This window comes from Brachyhypopomus gauderio, chromosome 6 (assembly GCF_052324685.1).
Source record: "Brachyhypopomus gauderio isolate BG-103 chromosome 6, BGAUD_0.2, whole genome shotgun sequence".
In the NCBI taxonomy this organism is placed as follows: domain Eukaryota; kingdom Metazoa; phylum Chordata; class Actinopteri; order Gymnotiformes; family Hypopomidae; genus Brachyhypopomus; species Brachyhypopomus gauderio.
The window spans coordinates 13,529,523-13,549,511 of NC_135216.1; the positions used below are offsets into that span (position 1 = coordinate 13,529,523).

The 19,989-nt window shown below is 44.0% G+C and overlaps 1 protein-coding gene across 1 annotated transcript; it reads left to right on the forward strand.

Moving 5' to 3' along the window:
• Positions 1 to 987: 987 nt before the first annotated feature.
• Positions 988 to 18,211, forward strand: LOC143516230 (immunoglobulin superfamily DCC subclass member 3). Its single transcript, XM_077007792.1, has 14 exons — positions 988 to 1,036; positions 7,452 to 7,763; positions 8,417 to 8,561; positions 8,668 to 8,798; positions 8,964 to 9,101; positions 9,320 to 9,478; positions 13,696 to 13,861; positions 14,361 to 14,611; positions 14,943 to 15,107; positions 15,402 to 15,590; positions 16,663 to 16,779; positions 16,882 to 17,008; positions 17,131 to 17,266; positions 17,703 to 18,211. Exons 1-14 carry the CDS (start codon positions 988 to 990, stop codon positions 17,790 to 17,792), a joined length of 2,175 nt encoding a protein of 724 aa, XP_076863907.1. The 3' UTR covers positions 17,793 to 18,211.
• Positions 18,212 to 19,989: the final 1,778 nt, after the last annotated feature.

Below are 19,989 nucleotides of genomic sequence, written 5' to 3' on the forward strand. Positions count from 1 at the left end.
GAAATCACACTGCGGTAAGTATGGCCACTCACAAAGCTTGTGTGCTTGTATCCAAATAGTGCTTAGATACAGTCCTGTAGCTACAAATGTTTTATTTACCTACTAACATTTCTGATTCATAAAATAAGTTATGAACAAGAAGAGTTCATAATCTAATTGACATAATATAGCTATCATGGATGATATGAACTGGGACAGCAGGTAAGTTCGAGCAGGGTACTGGAATAGGAGGATGAGGTTTTTCAGAGGGGAAATGAAGACTTTAGTCAGCTACTGTAGCTATGGAGCTGTCCAAATAATAGCTTCCCCCTCACTTTCTTGTTTAAAAATAACTATCTCAAAAATCCCAAAGTCCATTTGCGTGAAAAATCTAAAGCGTTTCCGGATCAATTAGTTTTTTTTTATTATTGTTAAATTTGTATTATTAAAATACAACTATTTTATTCAGTCAGACCATTTATTAGACCTTAAATTCATATAGGCTTGATCACTGTTTGCTCTTCTGTGATTTTTAATTAGTGCTTATGAGGTACATTAGATTTATTCTGGTCCTGCTCAATAGTGTCGATTTCCTGAAATGAACATCAATGATGCCTAAAGCTAGTTGCACCAGCCTGCGGAGGGGCGCCTCGCTCTGTGATTGGCTGAGCGCACACCAACCTGTCAACGCTGCCCAACGCTGTTGTATCGGTGTCCGTTCACTGGCGCGGATGACAGCGGAGACGAGAAGACACGCACAATAACCACTGACCGCTCATCCTTTCGCCAAAGGACTATTGTAACCAGCAGCCTCCGCCAGCGTCCGCTTGGCAAAGCGTCCTACACCGGTGTAGAAATGTTTTCTTAAGTTAAAAACGGTGTAACTTGATACATTTTATCTAAGCGGACGGTTACATCAAAATTAGCCCGAAACACGGTCGAAATAACTTTTCACACATTTTCAAAGCCAAAGATTATTTTCCACTTTAACTGGATTTACGCATAAAAATGAAGCCACGGATTCTATTGGTCGTTTTGCTGGTATTTTTCTTTTCATGTGAGTATGATTTACTTTTACTTTCATGTAAATATGATTTACAGCAAATTGGAGCTAATAGTTGACTAATAGTTGAAACTTCTTAACGATGGATCACTGTGATTCTAACGTCCAAGACTGCACTTAGAGCTGTATAGTCTATTAGCAAGATCATATCTGCAGAAAAGTCCCATTTAAAGTGAAACTCACTGTTTTGACAGTTTTCTCAGATCAATTTTCGTGTAGGTTAAGGTTACAGGACACATAATTAATCGACCATTATGAAAAGTCAGTTGTTTTTTTGTTTGCTTGTTATGTTTTATCTGAGATACTCTGTGTCAGATAACAGTGGAGTTAGACCTAAAGATGTATGATGTATGCTGTAAACTTGTTTTGTATTTGTTTTACATATTCTCGGTTGTTGTGTGCTGTGCAAGCAAATTATAACATAACACGCTGAGTTTGGACAGTTTGAACAGGTTGTAACACGTTAGTATTCATCTACATGATGAATAAATGGTGGTCTAATGTGGACAGAAATGCATCAGGAACATTTGAAATAGTCGACAAATATAGGGGAAAAATATAGCAATTAAATTAGAATAGATCACTTATACAAAAATAATATCTGATACTGATAACAAGGCTTAGATTTTAAATAATGATTCGAGGATTGTCTGTATACAATATGCTTAAATGATATGTTTTCAAATGAAGAATGTTTATTCCAGAGGCAGTTCAGTTATATTAGACTAGACATGTGATTAAAGAGTTTATTTTCAAATGCGCGTTTATTTCTCTAAATCTGGGTAGTGCAAATTCGCCCCCCATGAGCATAAATAAACAGGGTGCTGTGGCAGTTGAACAGAAGGACGTGGTGAGTCCCAGGGAGGAGGAGGGAGATCCATGATCTTATGGTGGGGATACTACAACGACCTTGGGCTACATTAACCTTTGGGATTCCCCGCCTGGTCAGTCCAAGGAAGGGCGCAAAAAAAAAAAGTCCCATAGAGACAATGGTGGCCAGTTCTCCCTGCCCCCTGTGACCTGACCCTCGCACCCTCATCTCCATAACACTAGGAGACACCCCTTTGGAGAACCCGGTTGAGACTGAAACCTCATTAAAGCCCTGGGCGTGCACATGCGTGCGAGTGTGCACGTGTGTTAGGGTAACCCCCCACAGCTGCTGATGACTTCGGCCACTCAACGCACACACACACACACACACACACACACACACACACACACACACACACACACACACACACACCCCTGCACTTCTGCCGGGTGTACCTAAAACCTCCAGCAGACAACCTGGATCCCTGTAATTCAGACAAGACACCCCTATAGATAATCCATAAGGCCACAGTGGGACTGAGACAGGCCTGTGCACTCTGCAGCAGAGATGGGTGGGCGATGTCTCTATCTCTGCTTGGCTTAAAGTAATCCTTCAGGGCTCTCCCCTGCTGAAGGTACCATTATGAGCCTGACATATTGGGCATATCACAGCACGATTTCATGCTGCTAATCCATTCTTAAATCTCTTTCTTCTAAGAACACCTGTGAGAAGTATACCTCATAGGCCTAGAGCTAAACTAGAATTTTGTTTATAGTGGTTGTGTTTTAATTACATCTTCTTGATTAGAGGATTTAAAAGTCAATGTCACTATTTGTATAGTTAACTTGACTGTCCGAAGCAAAGTTTCATTTACATATAGGAGTCGTATATATATATATATATATATATATATATATATATATATATATATATATATATATATATATATATATATGATACCTTCAGATTGAAAAACTTAGCACACTTTAGTTCAAGTTTGTCAGTCTGAAGGTATCATATATGTTGTCCACTTTGATTTAAGCTACTAAAAAATATTTCACAAAATAGCTAATAAATGTCACTTCCCTAATATATTAATGCACATTATTAAGAAGTTAATGCAGTGAAGAATGGTTGTTAAAATTTCACGCAATTACTTTAGTCATTACATTTACATTCACATAATTACATTTAAGCATTTATGGACAGGGATGCCATAAGGTTTATAGTGTTAAATAACACCCTTCAAGAAGCTTTAGACAGGTGTTCAGGTCTTTAAAATATTTAATTATACCACTAAAGAAAATATATCTTTGTCAGAGAAAGTGCTGCTGTTAGTAATGATCAGTGTTCAGAACTTGTGTCAACCGAACCCCACGAAGGGGGACCGTTAGCTGTTGGGCTGGCTTAGCCTGTGTTGGGCTGGCTTAGCCTGTGTTGGGCTGGCTAAGCCTGTGTTAGGCTCTTCTTAGGTTGTGCTGGGAAGCCCTTGTTGTTTTTGTAAAGAGTGACAGAGTTTAGTGATGAGCTGCAGCCTGCAGTGATCAAGCCCCCCTGAACAAACCCAAGTCCTACGGGGCTTTATCGACAGACCACCACAGAGGCTGTGAGTGATCATGTTTACTTAATACTGCCCCATTAGGCTGTTTTCCCTGTCCACAGTAAGCTCTTTCGTATTCGTTGTTTTCATAAAAACAACACAGTTTCTCTTTGTTGATGAAAAGCTGAGAGTGTAGTAAAATGTAGAACACATCTCCACACTTCTCACAAAGCCCCACTCGGCCCCTCGATGGGTATTTGATTCTACATAACCTCTTGGTAGCACCAAAGTGTAGTTTTGTTTAATGATGTAGGAGATGTTGAGATACAAAACACGTGAGTCACATAAATAATCAACTCTAAAAGAGTGAGAAATGGCACATTTAGAGTTCTATAGTAATGGATCCAGGCATCTACTCAAGGTCTGGGTCCGACTACTTTTAATTCAGCATCTACTAATAAGTGGGTATGTGGGTATAAACATGGTATGTTGTTCCGTGGGGAGAACTGGGCTCTATTTAATGGGATCATGGCTTAACGGAAAACCAGGTCATATCACCCTAGTAATTAAAGACTACAGGCCAAAATCATGTGTGCTCTCCCCCTCCTATTGGACAATATTGCTTATTGATCCAAGTTGAAGGTTTGGTGTTTGAAAAGAGTGTTGACCATCCAACACAATCCAATCAAGGAAGGCATTTTTACAATACTTAGATGCTAATTAATTAAAAGGATAAAGATAGGAAATAGATATTGTTTTTTCAGTTATATATACTATGTTAATTATATTGTTGGTTTGCAGTCAGAATTGAAACAACGCCCATTTGTAAAAAGCAGGAACACAAGCGTTGGCTGGAGACAATACACATCAGTAATTGCTCTCAGTCAGAGGGACGGGACAAACAAGACGCGTGTTTGTTTTCTAATTCAACTGCTAATGGTGGGGTGTTTGCATGACTTTGAACTTGACATATGCCAGCTAATGACAATCCGTTCTTAAACAAAAGACCTGTGTGGCCTCCCTAACCATCAGCGAAGAAACGTTTGGGCAGCGTGCTGTTTAGGGTCTTGTGGCAGTCAGAGCTAGGCATAGTTTAACTCCCATTACTGAGACAAAAGACGGAGACCCGGGCCACCTCGTTCCCCGGAGTTCTCCCCGGCCCTTGTCCTCCTCGCTCCTTTACAATTCCTCCCCCAGTGTTGGTATTCAGCCATTGTTTGCGTTGCTGCCCCTGCCACAGTCATCAACATAATGGACGAGAAGGGAAAGGAATCTGTGAATGTGCATATGCATTTGGAGTTCTGCTCAAAGGCTTGTAACACATTTTGTAAGCAGGGGCCATGTTTGAATGACTCACAAATCTTCTTTTGTTTTGTTGGGGGCGGGGTGGTGGGGACATAAAGAAATTATAATAAGCTTTAAAAAATTTGACTATCAGCTCTGCATATCTGAGCACTGAAGCTCAAACGTAGTCTTTGAGATGTGTTCAACATGCCGTGAGATTAGTTCATAATCTAATTATGTATGTTACAAAAAATACTGGTCTGAAACTTCAAATTTCAGAAGGGCAAGATGTTGCCAGTCTTGTCTTCTTTTAATGAAGAAGACATCCTGGAAGGTTTGATATGTATACACAGTGTAAAATATGATAAATGAAATGCAACTAAAATAACATGATAAAGTAACATGACTTTTTTCAAGTTCATCTTCTAACTCAAGTTGTTTTTTGTTTGTTTGTTTGTTTTTTTTTTTTTTTTAACATCCAAATGGTTTTACTTTCACAAACTGCCTCACAAAAACACAGTTGGATCAAGACGACATTTTTTAAAGAGCCAAAAGGATTTGCTTATGTTTGCCTTAACCTGGGTGACCAGGGCTTTTTCACAGCCTTTGGCTGGGAGCTGGAGAAGCTTAGTGCAAGGTCTGTCCACCACAATAGCTGTGAAGTTCAGGGCCAACCCCAAGTGATGACAATGGAATGACGGGGGTTGGAGATGGGCTGTGGTGCCCAAACACAGGCTGTTCGTCACAGACCCCCACCCTGACCATCCACCCATAGCCAACTCTCTCATGACCTTTTAGGGCCTCAGGTCACAACCTGAGGGGCGGGGATGGGTGGAGGGACCCTGCTGCTCCGGATACCCCACAACAAAAAAACCCAAAGCTCAGTTTTTGACTAACCTTCAGCTATGACTGAAAACATGCTTATGTGCAGACTTGAAAACTCAATCATTCCTGCTCTGCACTTATGAATGGTGACGTGCTCTATTAGCATAAGGAATACATCTGGAGTGACTTCAAAGGCCTTAAAGTCAAAACATCCCTTACGTTATCTTTACAACACGTGCTGCCAAAGTGTCCCGGCTGCCTTTTGGCTTTATGACGTGGTAGTGCCCCATTCATAAGTCTTGGGATACTCAGGAAACTATTGCACATATTTGCCTAGTAAGGTTAAAATGACCAGACATTCAATACATAAAATAAACATAAAATAACATCCACAGTTGAAAACAGAAGATCACAACTTGGTGTATGGTATATGAAATAGATGTATGATTAGGCACTCTATGCATGAACTCCTACTTCAGAAAGTCTTGATGTAGCATCCTGGGTTTATATGTATTGGTTGATTCCTGCTGTATCCTCCCTTCATAACAAGGGACCACTGAATTATATCATCATCTCAGAGCTGGGATGATGGTTCAGGAGGCAGCAGACCCTCGTAAGGGACAGGACTGAGCCAAGCTCTTCCCCCTCTGCATGTCCTGGGTGTGATACACTCTCATAAGGGGAGTGAAGGGTGAATGTCCCCTTCAGATTTGATGCTCTGTGACTGCTGTCTGACCTCTTTTAATATCATGTGTAATCTGTCTGTGATACAGCCTGATGCTACAGTCTGAAAGACCTGATGTGCTGGTAAATCTGTCTACACGTTGGAAATAATTGCACATAAGTCATATGGTTAGTTCCAGGACCCTAAAGTGTTACTGGACGAAGCCGTTGTGGTTCAGTCAGCATCAGAAGCAAGTGTTGTGTTGGCTGAGAACTCCACCAAAGCATGTGGAGAACTGAAGGTTCCATATGTAAGGGCTGGGGTGTGAGTGAAGTGCATTATGGGTTGTGTCCATATGACAGATACAGCAGATCTCTACTCCACGATCTCTAGTGCAAGTTCAGGAGCAGACTGGTGGTCTCCCCCAACAACAGCTGGGGCAGAAGCACTGGTCATCTCCTAGGGTCGGTCTGGGCCATAAGGGGAGACAGGAGTCTGGGGACAATCCCAATGAAAAGGAAAGAAAAATGGGCGAAACAGCCGTGGCTTAAGGTCTGACACGAAGAAGACCGGGGTGAGCCAGTGGCATGGGAAAGTCACCTCCGAGTCAGTGTGAAAAGAAAGTGGGGTGTGGGTGGGGGAGTGGATGGGTGGGGGTCTGCATAAGTAGGGGGCAGATGGCCCAATCTGAGAGAGGAACTGATGGCTCCTGGTGCTTGATTGGGTTTTTTTTCTCCTGGAACTAGAAAAAGAGTTGTCACAGTGCTATTGTCACCGGGGTGGGTTTACGCAGAAGTGGCTCCCCTAACTTGACCTCATGACCTCATAACCATCGCACTCTTTGCACCCGGTATCTGCTTTTGTCCAAGACTTTTTTTTGGGCTCAGTGGCTACACAGCATTTGGCCCTATTGTTATAGGCAGGTTTGGCCTGGCGATACAGAGTTGAAGGGGATGGTCAGACTCTAAAACAATCCAGAGGACGGCCTAAAGTGCACTGTGGAATCTGAAAGGTTTACTCTTGGAGCTGGTGTAGATTTTATTTGCCTTTGTATAAGTCAAAAGGAGGATTTTAGGAATATAAGAAATTTATACTCTTTCATTTAGTTCATTGGTGCCTTCCATAAGGTCATGTGCATCAGTAAATAATAATGCTGATGATGATATACACTGGTCATCATAAAACCTCAGGCCTAATATATTATTGAATGGTCATGTTCGTTGGCACAAATCTGTCCTCCTCACTCCAGCTGTGCTCATGGGTGTTTCCTGCCTTTCCCGTCCAGGTGTGTGTAGCGGCGCCGAGCTGGCCTTCCTGCTCCAGCCCGCCGACGTGATTGCGGTGCGGGAGAAGCCGCTCATGCTGCACTGCCTGGTGGAGGGCGAGGGGCCCATTGCGGTGACGTGGCTGAAGAACGGAGAGGCGGTGTCCGTCGGGGCGGGCGCCCGGGTCAAAGTGCAGTCCAACGGCACCCTCCTGATCTCCAGCTTCCAGAAGAGGCGAGAGGGAGACGCCACGGACGCGGGCGAGTACCACTGTGCCGCGCAGAACCGCTACGGCATGTTGGTCAGCCGCAAGGCCCGAGTGCAGCTGGCGTGTGAGTACCTGCCCTCTCCTTTACACTCAGGGAGTCCAGTACACAGCACCGCGGGCCTCAGTGGGCCTTCAGGACACACCAGCATCTCAAAATTTCACATTTGCTTAAACGCAGTATGGACGTTAATAAATACCGACAAGCCAAAGAGGAAACATTTTCACCAGCTAAATGCGTTTGGGGCTTATCTTCTTCTGTTCGGTTCAGCCAAACCAGGTGGTTTGTGGGTAATCCAGCAGAATTATAGCTGTGACTATGTACTTCTCCCTGAAGGCACATGGTTTCCATGGCAATGCTGTCTCATTTGGAGCCCCCCATTGCTCACACCCCTTTATTGATTATGCTAATGTGCAGTAATTTGGTCGTCCCTCTGTGTTCTTAGCATATCTTCCCTTTTCCTGCATAATCACATACATTCAAGCATCCAGAAGTGTTTACTATATCTGAAAATAATCAACATGAGATGTAAAAAAAACCTTCAGGAATAAAAAAAAATGTGTGGTTTAGTTTCAAATGCCTCAGGGAACCTGATGCACATTAGGTTAAATATAAATAAAGCACTTTAGTGGTTCAGAAGGGTGTCATCATGTATCATGTGGTTCTGTCATCACTGCCTCCAGTGACACGCTCACCTGATGTCTGTCTGCTCCACACAGCCCTTCCAAAGTTTCACACCCACCCCCAGTCCATGAGCGTAGAGGAGGGGGGCGTGGCACGTTTCCAGTGCCAGGTGAACGGGATTCCCGAGGCGAGCATCACCTGGGAGAGAGATCATGTTGCCATCGGCACGTCAGATGAGAGGTAATATAGAGGGTCACCGCTCCTGTTCCCTGGACCGTGGCCCACTGCAGTCTAAGCAATACTCTGATCATCTGGTTTCACTCTCCCCCACCATCCCTTCTTCCAGGTACACTCTTCTCCCAATGGGCATCCTGCAGATCACAGGGACCAAGAGGTCAGATGCTGGACTGTACCGTTGTGTAGCCACCAATATCGCCAACACTCGCTACAGTCACGATGCTCAGCTCAACGTCACTGGTCCGTTGCTGCTTCTATTTGAAATGAAACAAAGTTGCATGTTCTTTTATTTTATAAACATTAAAGCGCACTCAGCAGCTGTCATGCATACCTCTGCTAGATGCTATTCTTGTTTCAGCCATTATGGTTAATATCTTTATTTTTTAACTTTGTTTTTCCTGACAGGTGGAGCTCCACGCACCTACAAGGAGCCGTTCATCCTGTCTGGCCCCCAGAACCTCACCATCAATGTCCATCAGACAGCCATTCTGGAGTGCATTGCCACGGGGAACCCTAGGCCCATTGTGTCCTGGAGTAGACTGGGTTAGAATCACCTAATGTTCCTCTGATGTCATCTGCCATCATCAGTGTGACATCATCATTGTGTGCTCTGATGTCATCAGAGTGTGCTGACATCATTAGTGTGTGACATCATCAGTGTGCGCTCAGCCTCAGACGCTGTTGTTCTTATGGGCAACCGTTGTGCCTCGTCTTGCTCATCTTCTCCATTCACCCCATTGTCTGTGCATTTGTATCTTCAGATGGAAGGTCCATAGGTGTGGAAGGCATTCAGGTCCTGGGAACAGGGAACCTGATGATCTCGGATGTGTCCCTGCAGCACTCGGGAGTGTACGTGTGTGCTGCCAACCGCCCCGGTACCAGGATGAGACGTACCGCCCTGGGCAGACTGGTAGTTCAGGGTAAGCCTCACCAGCAGCACTGTAGTGGGAGTATAATCCATTTTAGTTATTCGCCTAAAACCATGAAATGTGATATATCAGAAGTGCATCCTGATAGTCACAGCTACTCCTGCTCGTAAACTACAACAGTGGTATTCAAATCTAGAACTCAAATCCAAATCCAGGTCGGTGTTTAGTAATCCCTTGTGGCTGATTAAATGATTCATGTAACTGGTTGGCCACTTTGTCAACACACCTGACTCCTTGATGAAGAGACGGTGGAAAATCAGTAGGAGCAGAACATGGAGGTCTGAGATAGCCACACAGATGCACATGACAGTGACTGATTGTGTGCATAACTATGAAGGAAACTGTGTGTAACTAATAAGCTAATGAGGACAACAAAACCTTGGCTGCTGTGATGCCATTGCATAAACCTGAACTGGACTTGAACATGACTGCTGGAAGCTGATTGGTCAGGTGCACATGAGATGTCAATATGTTGGCTCTCTCTCTCCCTCCCCTTTGCCTTTGGCCACAAAGGGCCAAAGGGGTCTTTAAACTCTTCTCCTTTACTCTAATGGTGTGAGATGCTTGACTAGCATTTTTTGTAATTAAGTACTGAAGGTACTGTCCAGCTGGACACGAGGGAGGAGGGGTGCAGCGTGGGTAATGGAGTCTGCCATTAGGAGCCACCCCCTCCTTGCCTGATAGTGACACTGCTCATCTATCACCTTCCTACTGTCTCTGGACCTAGCCTGCTTGTGTTTCTCTATGGCGTTGCCCTCTCTAATTGGATGTCTTCAGGGTATCTGGCCTCCGTTTCAATATGGACCATAACACATGGCCATTAATGGTCACGGAAGATGTTATGTTTAATATAGACTGTTAACATAGACCTGTTATATTTCATTTTCTGAGGCAGAAGTATAAATTAGTATTTTATAAATGACTCACATTCTCCATTTCTGTAAGATGTTAGCTGTGTTCAAGCTACCATCTTACAACAACAATAATGTTGTAGTCCTGGTGCTAAGGGAAGTGTAGCTGCCTAAAGCTTGTGAACCAGACTTTGAAATAGCCAGTAGTCAGTCACCTTTGAACACGTTCATCTGCTGTCCTGGTCAATGCTAGTAAACAGCGATAAAACACGAGTATTATAATCAAAGCACCTCTTGTCATATTTATCATATTTGACAGTAGTTTGGGGGGAGTGTGACTCCCAGCACGTACAGAATGAACACAGCACTGTGCTGAATGAACACAGCACTGTACTGAATGAACACACAGCACTGTGCTGAATGAGCTCATGGCTGTATTCTTAAACCATTTTGTGCTTGTGAAATCCCTGAACCCAGCTGTATTTTCTCCCAAGTGTCCATACTTAACCTGATCAATCAATACTCTCCCCTATCAGTCTTACACAAAGGGTTTGGCAGTGCAGCCTTTTGGGGGGAGGTAATCTTTAATATATTCATTAATTTATTGATTTACTTTTTGGGTAACAGAGGAACAAAGAGTTTACGGTTTTTCACCAAAATGGGAATATCCAGTGCCCAACCTTCCCTAAAAGCCCCATTAGGCCAGAACGATGTGCAGGGCTGTGTGATCCACCCCAGCCAGTGGATCACATCAAGGAACTGAATAAACATACTTCAAAATAAGAGCCTACTTCTGAAGGGACTTTTTGTCTGATGACCTGGAGTTGCATTTTACTTCCAGAATTTGTAAATTAATTATAAATGCCCATCAGGCATTGCTTTTTTAAGCACTCCATTTTAGGTACTTTAAAGTGAGAGATTCCAGTGAAGTTCATTGTCAGGATAATGACAACTGTTATCCTCTTATCCTGTGGATGTATATGCATGTGTGTGTGTGTGTGTGGGAAGGCTGAAGAGGTCTACTCTTTCACACAACCTCCCACTGTATTTCACCCATTTGTTTCTAGTCAGACGTGTATAATTGAGGAGAGACAGAAGTGAGGTGGACAGTCATAACAAAAATGTGTGTTTGTGTGTGTGTGCATGTGTGAAGAACTATGACCTCTAACCTTTGACCTGTCATTTCTCTCATTTCTCACCTTTGACACTGACCTAGTGGCTACTTAGGAAAGCGGTCGAAGAGGTGAGGTAGGGGTGGAGTCTTGCCTGACAGACAACCAATGAGGCAGAGAGGGGTGGAGTCTGGCAGAAATTATGACTCCCAAATGAGAACGGGTGAGGGTCCTTCTGTGGCCCTGCCCCCACACCATCCACCCTGGCAGTGGGCTCGGTTGTTCTCGTCACAGCTGGTGATCAGAGAGGGAGCTGAAGTTCAAGGAGGGGGGTGTGTGGCTTTGTGTTTAGGTGACCCCCCACCCCCTTTATCTCTTCCTATTTGGGTGAAAATTTTCATATGAAAAATGAGAGTGGAATGGTTGAAGGGCTTTAACATGCAGATCTCACAGCTGCCACATATCCAGAGGGGGTTTTTGCAGAATCAGTGGGAACATTTTTTTGACTAATGGTACCTTTTACTGGTTCCATTTGTCTCAAATAGTAGGACCTGGAATAAGCCATCATACTGGTGTTCTATCAGGCAGCACAGACGTCTTACATTTGCTTCTTTCCCACATTTTACCCTCTTCCACAAAACGTTCAGAAACTAGATATATGTTTTTCTTCTGCCAAAGTCTCCTTAGACAAGACAATACTCATTTATGCCATAAGACTTAATAACAAAAGACAGAATTGCACAAGAAACGACCTCCTGTTCAGGCTAAAGGTCAGGTGTGGGATTCTGTTCACAGCATAACAGATCAATACCATGATGTGAACGGACACTGGAGCTGTCGGTTAGGTCTCAGCTGTGAGGAGGCAGCTTATCAGTAATCCCCCATAGAGCACTCAGGCGGCCGGCTCCCGTGTCTTCACACTGGAGCTGTGTTTTCTTCCACTGTGGCAAGAAGGCACCAGCTGAAATGGCACACATGAAATGGACAACACGTGTAGCAGACAATATATTATAAACACCATCAGCAGTGTCAGTAGTATGTTGATGTTAACACGCTGTGATGACTGGGACACTTGACAGGTCTACTCACGCTAGATTCAGCCTTGTCTACTCACGCTAGCTTCGGTCTTGGTCATACGGCTGGTCTCTCCCTGCTCCTGAGGTCTTATATGGGGTACCCCATCCTATTTTTACCCACAATAGCCTCATCATGCATACCTCACTACCTCACTACCTCACTACCTCACTACCCACACCCCTGCTTCAGCCAGCTCTAAACAGTGTCTTCATTCAGATGCTCTACTTTAAATGTCTGGTGTGAAGACTTTAAACAGAGACGTTAATGCGTGATGCATTGTTGGAATCGAGTCATGCAGTCCTTTATCTCATCAAACATCTGAATATTCAATTGGGGAGACTGAAAAGCCCAGTCACTCATTCAGCCCCTATCAAAACAATCAGGGCAGGCACACAGCCAATCCATTAGCCTGCAGGGTGTTTATAGGTGCAGCTGAAATGTATTGTATTTTTGCTTATTTTATTTTTTTATAAAATGGAGTCCCATTGGCAGAGAAAGCTGTGCTACCCTCAGCAACCATGACTTCAATTGATGAATGATTCTTTCATTGAAATAGGCTTCCCTTTGACCCTTGACCTGTCACACCTCCGTGGACCCCTCCCCCCTCCCAGACCCTGTCCTGTGCATGGAGGGTGTTGGGGGTCTGCTGCTGGGAGGTGTGGTCTTGGTCTGTGTCAATAGGTCAATGAGATGCGTGGGGCGGGGTGCTGGAGTGCTCTACATATATGCATGGCCATTGTGAAGGCACTGAAAGGGTGTCGTGTGGAACGGTGAACCCACATCTGTCCAACCGTGCAGGGGGAGGGGCCTCGGGGGTCACTCAGGCTCATCGACCAGGGTTAAAACACAGGGGTTTAAGTTCAAGATCTAACATTTCAGACCTGTGTGTGTTTAAAGGGCACCTGCTTGATGTGATCAGTAGAGTATTAGCTATTGTCATGTTTGTTGTTCATATCTTGCTGTCTTTCATTGAAGTGGCGTGTATTTTAATCACGTTATTGTTTGCTGAACTCTAAAATGTAAAAGCACATAACGCCATTAGTCAGTGTTCTTTTGTGTGTAGTGTTGAACTCTCCCTTAAAGGTGACATCTAGGGCTGAAACCAGTTCTAATTTTATGTCCTAATTGTTGTTTCTTTTTTCCCTCTCCCCCATGTTTCTCTGTGCAGCTCCTCCCGAGTTCCTGCAATGGCCGCAGTCTGTGTCCAAACCAGTAGGGGGCAGCGCTGTGTTCACTTGTGTAGCTCAAGGAGCCCCTGAGCCTCACCTTATCTGGCTGAAGAACGGGAAGATCCTCACACCTGGAGACAATGTCAAGCTCACCAACAACAACAGGTGCATATGGGCTTATTGTTAGAACAATTGAGAGAGCACTGAGAAATGTTAGTGATTTTTGACCACATAGCCTTTATTTACTCGAATTTTTAAAGATTGTAATAATGTTGCAGTTGTACGTTTTATTCTTTTTATCTATTGCGACAAAAAATTAAATTGCTTTGACAAATCGCTTATTTCCTTTTTTGGAATTTAAAATCAATTCCTACATTGCACCACTAGATGTCAGTGTCCACTTGTATTTCTACTTGATTTTCAACCCCCATGTTAGGAAGCGAGTTGCCAAAACATTGTCTTACTGATTTCTTTATGAAATGACTAAGACCAATTTCAAAATATCACACAACATACATTTTAACTCAGTGAAAAATAACAGAATAACTTCCCATTTTCAAAGTATCAAAAAAATGTAACCTTAATAATAACCTCAGAGTCAATACTAAAATGGTGTCATGGTTTGCATAAATGTTTCTCATTTGCTGCTGTCTGTGTCCTTCAGTACACTGGCAGTAACGCGCATCACACCCGAGGACGAGGCCATCTACCAGTGCATAGCTGAGAACAGCGCGGGCACCAACCAGGCCAGTGCCAGGCTGGCTGTGTCTCTGGCCAAGGAGCTGCCTGACTCCCCCCAGGCTCTCAAGGCCACAGCGCTGTCCAAAAGCTCCCTGCAGCTATCCTGGAGCCAGCCCCCGGGCCAGGTCACCGACAGCATCATCGGCTACGTGCTGCACATCCGAAAAATTGGAGGCGAGTGATTTTGCTACACATCGCTGTTACACATCACTAGCTGATACGTTGATTTCATTGCCTTAATTAATATTCATAATGATTGAAAGTTGAAAGCATTTCATTTTTCCCCTGATTTTAAGATTAAGAGTTGTTTAAATACAGTTGTTTAAAGATACATTTAGGCAATTCTGGAGAATCTAAGCCACATTAAATACATACAACATTTACAAACACAATAGCACAGCAAATAATAACAAAAATGTTACATTTTTATTGTGTTTATGAGTTTAAATTAAAAGTATCCACTTTTTCATGTTCATCTTAATTTTTGACTAATGATCAATTACAGAGCCTGACAGTAAAGAGTTGCAAGAGGCTGTCAGCAAGACAACCTACCAGCATGACCTCGCCAACCTTGAGCCCGCCACCACATACTCCATCTATCTGAAGGCATACTCTCCACTTGGGGCTAGCCAAGCGTCCAGCACTGTCATTGCTACAACACTAGGGGGCGGTATGTAACCATACAGTAGCTGTACTTCGGACAGAGTCACATACACCACTACTGCTAGTTACCGGCTTTTGCTGAGGTAATTTATTGCTTTTTAGGCCAGTGTTCGACTTCATGTTCCATTAAGTCTCAAAACACTTTCATTCCATGAATGTATGTCTCTGTCCAGGTGGAATGTCCACTCCACCTCCTTCTCCACCTCCCTGTCCTTCAGTCTCTCCGTCTCTCAATCACAACCGATCTGCTGTTATCCTGCGTTTTTGCAATACTAAACCGACTGCTTCTCTCGTTTCCCAGTGCCCACTCCTCCTACCTTCTTCACTAAAGTGGTGAACAAGACATCAGTGCAAGTCCTGTGGGAGCTGCCTACCAAGCCGGGCAGAGTCGAGGGCTTCCGGCTGTCCTACCGCAGGGTCCCCCACGGAGACTTTCAGGGCCCGGTTCAGATGTCCTGCCACACTAATGCTCACACAGTTTCACATCTTGGTGAGTGTAGTAGTGCGCATTGGTGTATGAGTCCATCTTATTAAGTATGTGTGTGTGTGTGTGTGTGCATTGCAAGGTGAGCTCAGTTGTATCTTGTCACCATTGCACCTTGCTGAGTGAGAGAGTGATTGTGTTATACCACACAGAAAGTGAACCATGTGTGTTTCTTCATCTCATTTAGAGCCAGTGCTGCAGTAGTGACTGCAACGGTGACTTGTCTATCAATTTTTCAGTGCTGATTTGTATCTATAAATTCAGAGGTTATAACAACATAATTATTCATTTTGAAAGATAAAAACTTTTAAAAGATACTTTTATTAATATTGTCTCACTACATTGTATTAAAACAGTGCACTTGTGGAGTTTAGTAGTGTGTCGAACTACAGTGGGAATAATATAAATACACAGTGTTTTGTTTGGGCTCAGTATTCTATACCATAGCAACTGAAATGAAACAGAGATGGTGAAGTAAGCCCCAGTGTCCAAATGACAAATGTCCAAATACTTTTGGCTGATCAAAATGGGAGGACTATATATATAGAAATGATTGTAATGTGTACATTTGTTCATGTAATGTACATAGCGGTGAGTTGAGTTAAAGTTAACTAACCCTAACACTTTTATACATTTTTTATTACATGTGCAAACCCAGTGTGTTGGACTACAATACATGTTTTATCATTGTATACCAACATTGTGTATCCTATAGTAGTGTGTGTGTACTGTGTATCCTACAGTAGTGTGTGTACTGTGTATCAAACAGTAGTGCGTGTGTTGTTTTCCCTACAGCAGGAAAAGGAAGAAAATAGGAGTTTTATATTTTGACCAGTCAAAAAAGAACAGAGCCGTAAGCACATGATTATACAAACAGGCCCAGTAAGAGCAGGATCAGTAGAGAGACAGACAGACCCAGAGTGCTGAAACAGCCCAGCATCAAACAGCAAGTCTCATACCTGATCAATAGTGTAACTGGGACTCACGTTCAATAAATATCTATTTGGAAGAGCTGGTATGTGCAAGGTGGATGAAGGATTACACCACTTTGATTAATGTGTTTGCAATGACTTCTTAGATGCTGGTGCTGTGTACGAAGTTAAACTGGTGGCCTACAATGGCAATGGTGAGAGTGATTGCTCCAAGAGACTTGTGTCACTGGCAGAAGATGGAACCAGTGCCAAGACCAGTGCAGGTAGACCCACAGCAAATGCACAAAGACAGCTTTGATTTCTGTACAGATCTAACGTACTGGATATTTAAACGTGTGGGGTTGTGTTGTGTTTGTTTCTCTCAGGAGAGGCGAGCGAGTGTAACTGCAGGGCTGGTGTGGGCTCTCTGGGGGGTATAGTGGTGGGAATCCACATTGGCATGGCCTGTATCATCTTCTGTGTGCTCTTCCTCATGTTTGGGTACCGCCGCAGGTGAGCTGGCTTCTGAAGCTTGCCCCGGATTGCCTTTGTCTATTTTAGAAATTTGAACCTTGACCTTTTTGCCGATTGCTGTGCCGTGGCCTGATCCGAGCGCTGGATCTGCTCTCTGTCAGTTTCCTCTGCAGAAAGGGGACACAGGACAGCTGGTCTGTGCCTAGCGTGGAGGACGGCAGGCCCCATGGTCCAAGCAATGGTGTTCCGAAACATGGAGTCACACACCCAGCACAGGCCATAGAGCTCCTGCCTCAGGTAGGACTCACATTTAGAAATGGACCATTATTAAGATCAGAGCAGCAGGTGTGTGTCCCCCAGCAGAGGAGAAATATTTATGTTTTTATCCATCTGAGTCACCCACTGTGTCTGTGCTGTAACTGGGGATGGGGGGGGGGGGGGGGGGTTGTTAATAAATGTTTTTAAATTAATGTTTTTTAAATTCGGAGCAGCTGCCTTGTAATTTCGTTTGCCGAAAGCTCCTAGCATTAACCGTCAGTAAGGAGATTTGTACAGGGTTTGGTGAAGTGCTTCGACACAGTGATGGATCATAGTACATCGTGCGGAGAGACCAGCTCACGTGCAGTGAGAGTCAGGGGACTTAGCTGATCAGGCAGCCGTGTGATTGATTGCTCCAACTGACTTGCAGTGATGTTGGCTTCTGCTCCCCCCCCCCCCCCCCCCCCCCCCTCAGGGTCACGCCCACACTCGCCCAGCCCAGCGTCAAGTTCTCATAGAGCAGCACGCCATCAGCCTGCCTGGCACAGGCGTGGGCACTGGCTAGCACTGGCTTCATGTCCCCCACCCCTGCACTCTGTCTCCCTGTGGTTTCTCCACTTGGCCTGCCCACTAAATCCTCCTTCAGATATTCCCTCCATATAAAAGAAACCTGCTGCTATTGATGAGTCAGGGCTTAATTGGTCCTGCTCTAGGCCTCAAAGTGATTCACTAACAAAATCCAGCTTCTGAGAAGGACAAGCGGACCTCTTTCTTCCTTTATTAATTCCCTTATGGACCAAAGCTTAATACCTTTAAGATCTGTTTGCTGACGTACTACACGAACACACCAGAATACTTAATGAATGACAGGCTTAGGTTAGTGACAGAGTGACAGAGTCTGCTTAGATGAGCTTCATTTCACTTCCACACACCTATGTATGGCTCTGAAGCACATAGAGGGATAGAAGCCAAAACATAACTATGTTTTATTATCAGAGGACTCCTTAAACCAAAATTTCTTCTAGCAATGGTGTCCACTGATAATAAGACATTCTAGTATTGCACTATACAAACGATGTCATTAGTATCCCCCCCCCCCCCCCCCCCCCCCCCCAATATTTATATGCTAGGGCCAAATAATGACTCTGTTCAAGCCCAGACAGAAAAATACTGAACTACATATTGTGCCAAATAAGCTAGTGACATTAATACTAGTCATATTCTTGTTTTAGTTTGAATGGTTATGGAGCAGAGGTTTTTTTCCTGCCTTTCGCCTTAACTCGCTAATGCCAAGAAATACACGTTGCCTTGTGGTTGTGTGAGTCTGAATGAATTGATTGTTATATTCTTCACCATACTGGCCTCGAGGCTGGCCAACCTGGAGGAACCATGAAGGCAAATGAGTGCTCAACCCTTCATTAAACCTGTTCCCACTCCCCCGTTCCCCAAAAAGCTGTACACTTCCAAAGATAGCTACCTCAGAATGGTTGAGCCATTGTTGCTAATATTAGCCTGCTGCTGTTTAAGCAAGCCTACCTCAAAAACAAACAAGCAAACAAACAAAACAGTTCTGTGTTGATCAAACTTCCCAGAGTCGGATCCGTTTTCAGTGAGCATCATGCTGTGAGCTGGGAAACTCTTGCTCCTTCTGTGGAGTTTGATCACTGTGTGCTAGTTTCCAGGCTCCAGGCTGCAACCCCCCCCCCCCCCCCCCACCTCCCCCCTGTGTGCCGGTGCCAGTGCCCACGCCCATCGCCTCCAGAACCCGCACTCAGAATGCCCACCAGGTTACTGCCATGAAGAGCTACACCCTGGATTGGTACACCACTGACGCTGCCTTCAACTCAGATTCAGCCTTCAGCAACCTCATCTCACTGGATCAACATCCTTTGAAGTTGCCTCAAGGCAGATTAGCAGGAGGGCAATGGGAAAGTTGTGGACCAGTTATACTTCAGAAACAGACACCTGGATCCTGCCATATCCCACATTTGAGAAAAGACTCCTGTCTAATATTACTGAACTCCAAAGAAGAAGACATAAAGAGACAAAGTAGACAGCTTTATCTCAACTGTAATTTATTAAGACTTCATGGAAAGTATGGACCTCAGTTTACCTTTAACCTGCTCGCATGTGGGAAAGGAGACATCTTATGGCTTTTCCATGGAGTCTCCCCTCCAAAAACTGCACAACCAAATATCAGGAGAGGGAATGTATCTCAAATCCAGCCAGTCGGAGAGGACACTGAGTTTTCCAAACCTGACCCAAAGCTTAAGAAGTGATTGTTTAAGCCAAGCCAATAGGTCAGCTCTTCAGATGCCAAATCAGTTGCCATGGGAACATGCAGGTGCTGTGAGGTGATGGTTGAGAATGTTTTGAGCTCCCTGAGAGAACGTGGTCTCACATTCTCTTGTTTTGAACAGAAATGGGCAAGGCACCAGATTCTGAGCATATCCAAAAATAGCTTTTACATGAAAACCATGCTTAATGGTACCCAAAGATGTATAAATTTAAATGGTGTTTATTCTTTTTCTCACCCATAACCTTTTAATAGAGAAACCTACTCCGTTGAGATGTTTTTTTTTCCAGTTCCTGTTCTGAGGGGAAGTCATAATGTCATAAAGTGCTTTAACTGAACTAAACCAAAAAGCTTGAAACCAGTTTTCTGCCTTTAAAATATGAGGAGGCCTGAATAAGCCTGAACTGGCTGTTTGGTCAATTAAATCCTCACTCTGACTTCCTTAGAGTGACATGGAAAACATAAT

What these genes read in the sequence shown, in the direction of transcription:
- LOC143516230 (XM_077007792.1), top strand. Translation starts at nt 988, where the DNA reads ATGAAGCCACGGATTCTATTGGTCGTTTTGCTGGTATTTTTCTTTTCA. An exon ending in TGTGTCCTGGAGTAGACTGG is followed by an intron (nt 9,102 to 9,319) that starts GTTAGAATCACC and finishes TTGTATCTTCAG; the next exon opens with ATGGAAGGTCCATAGGTGTG. An exon ending in TGCTACAACACTAGGGGGCG is followed by an intron (nt 15,108 to 15,401) that starts GTATGTAACCAT and finishes CTCGTTTCCCAG; the next exon opens with TGCCCACTCCTCCTACCTTC.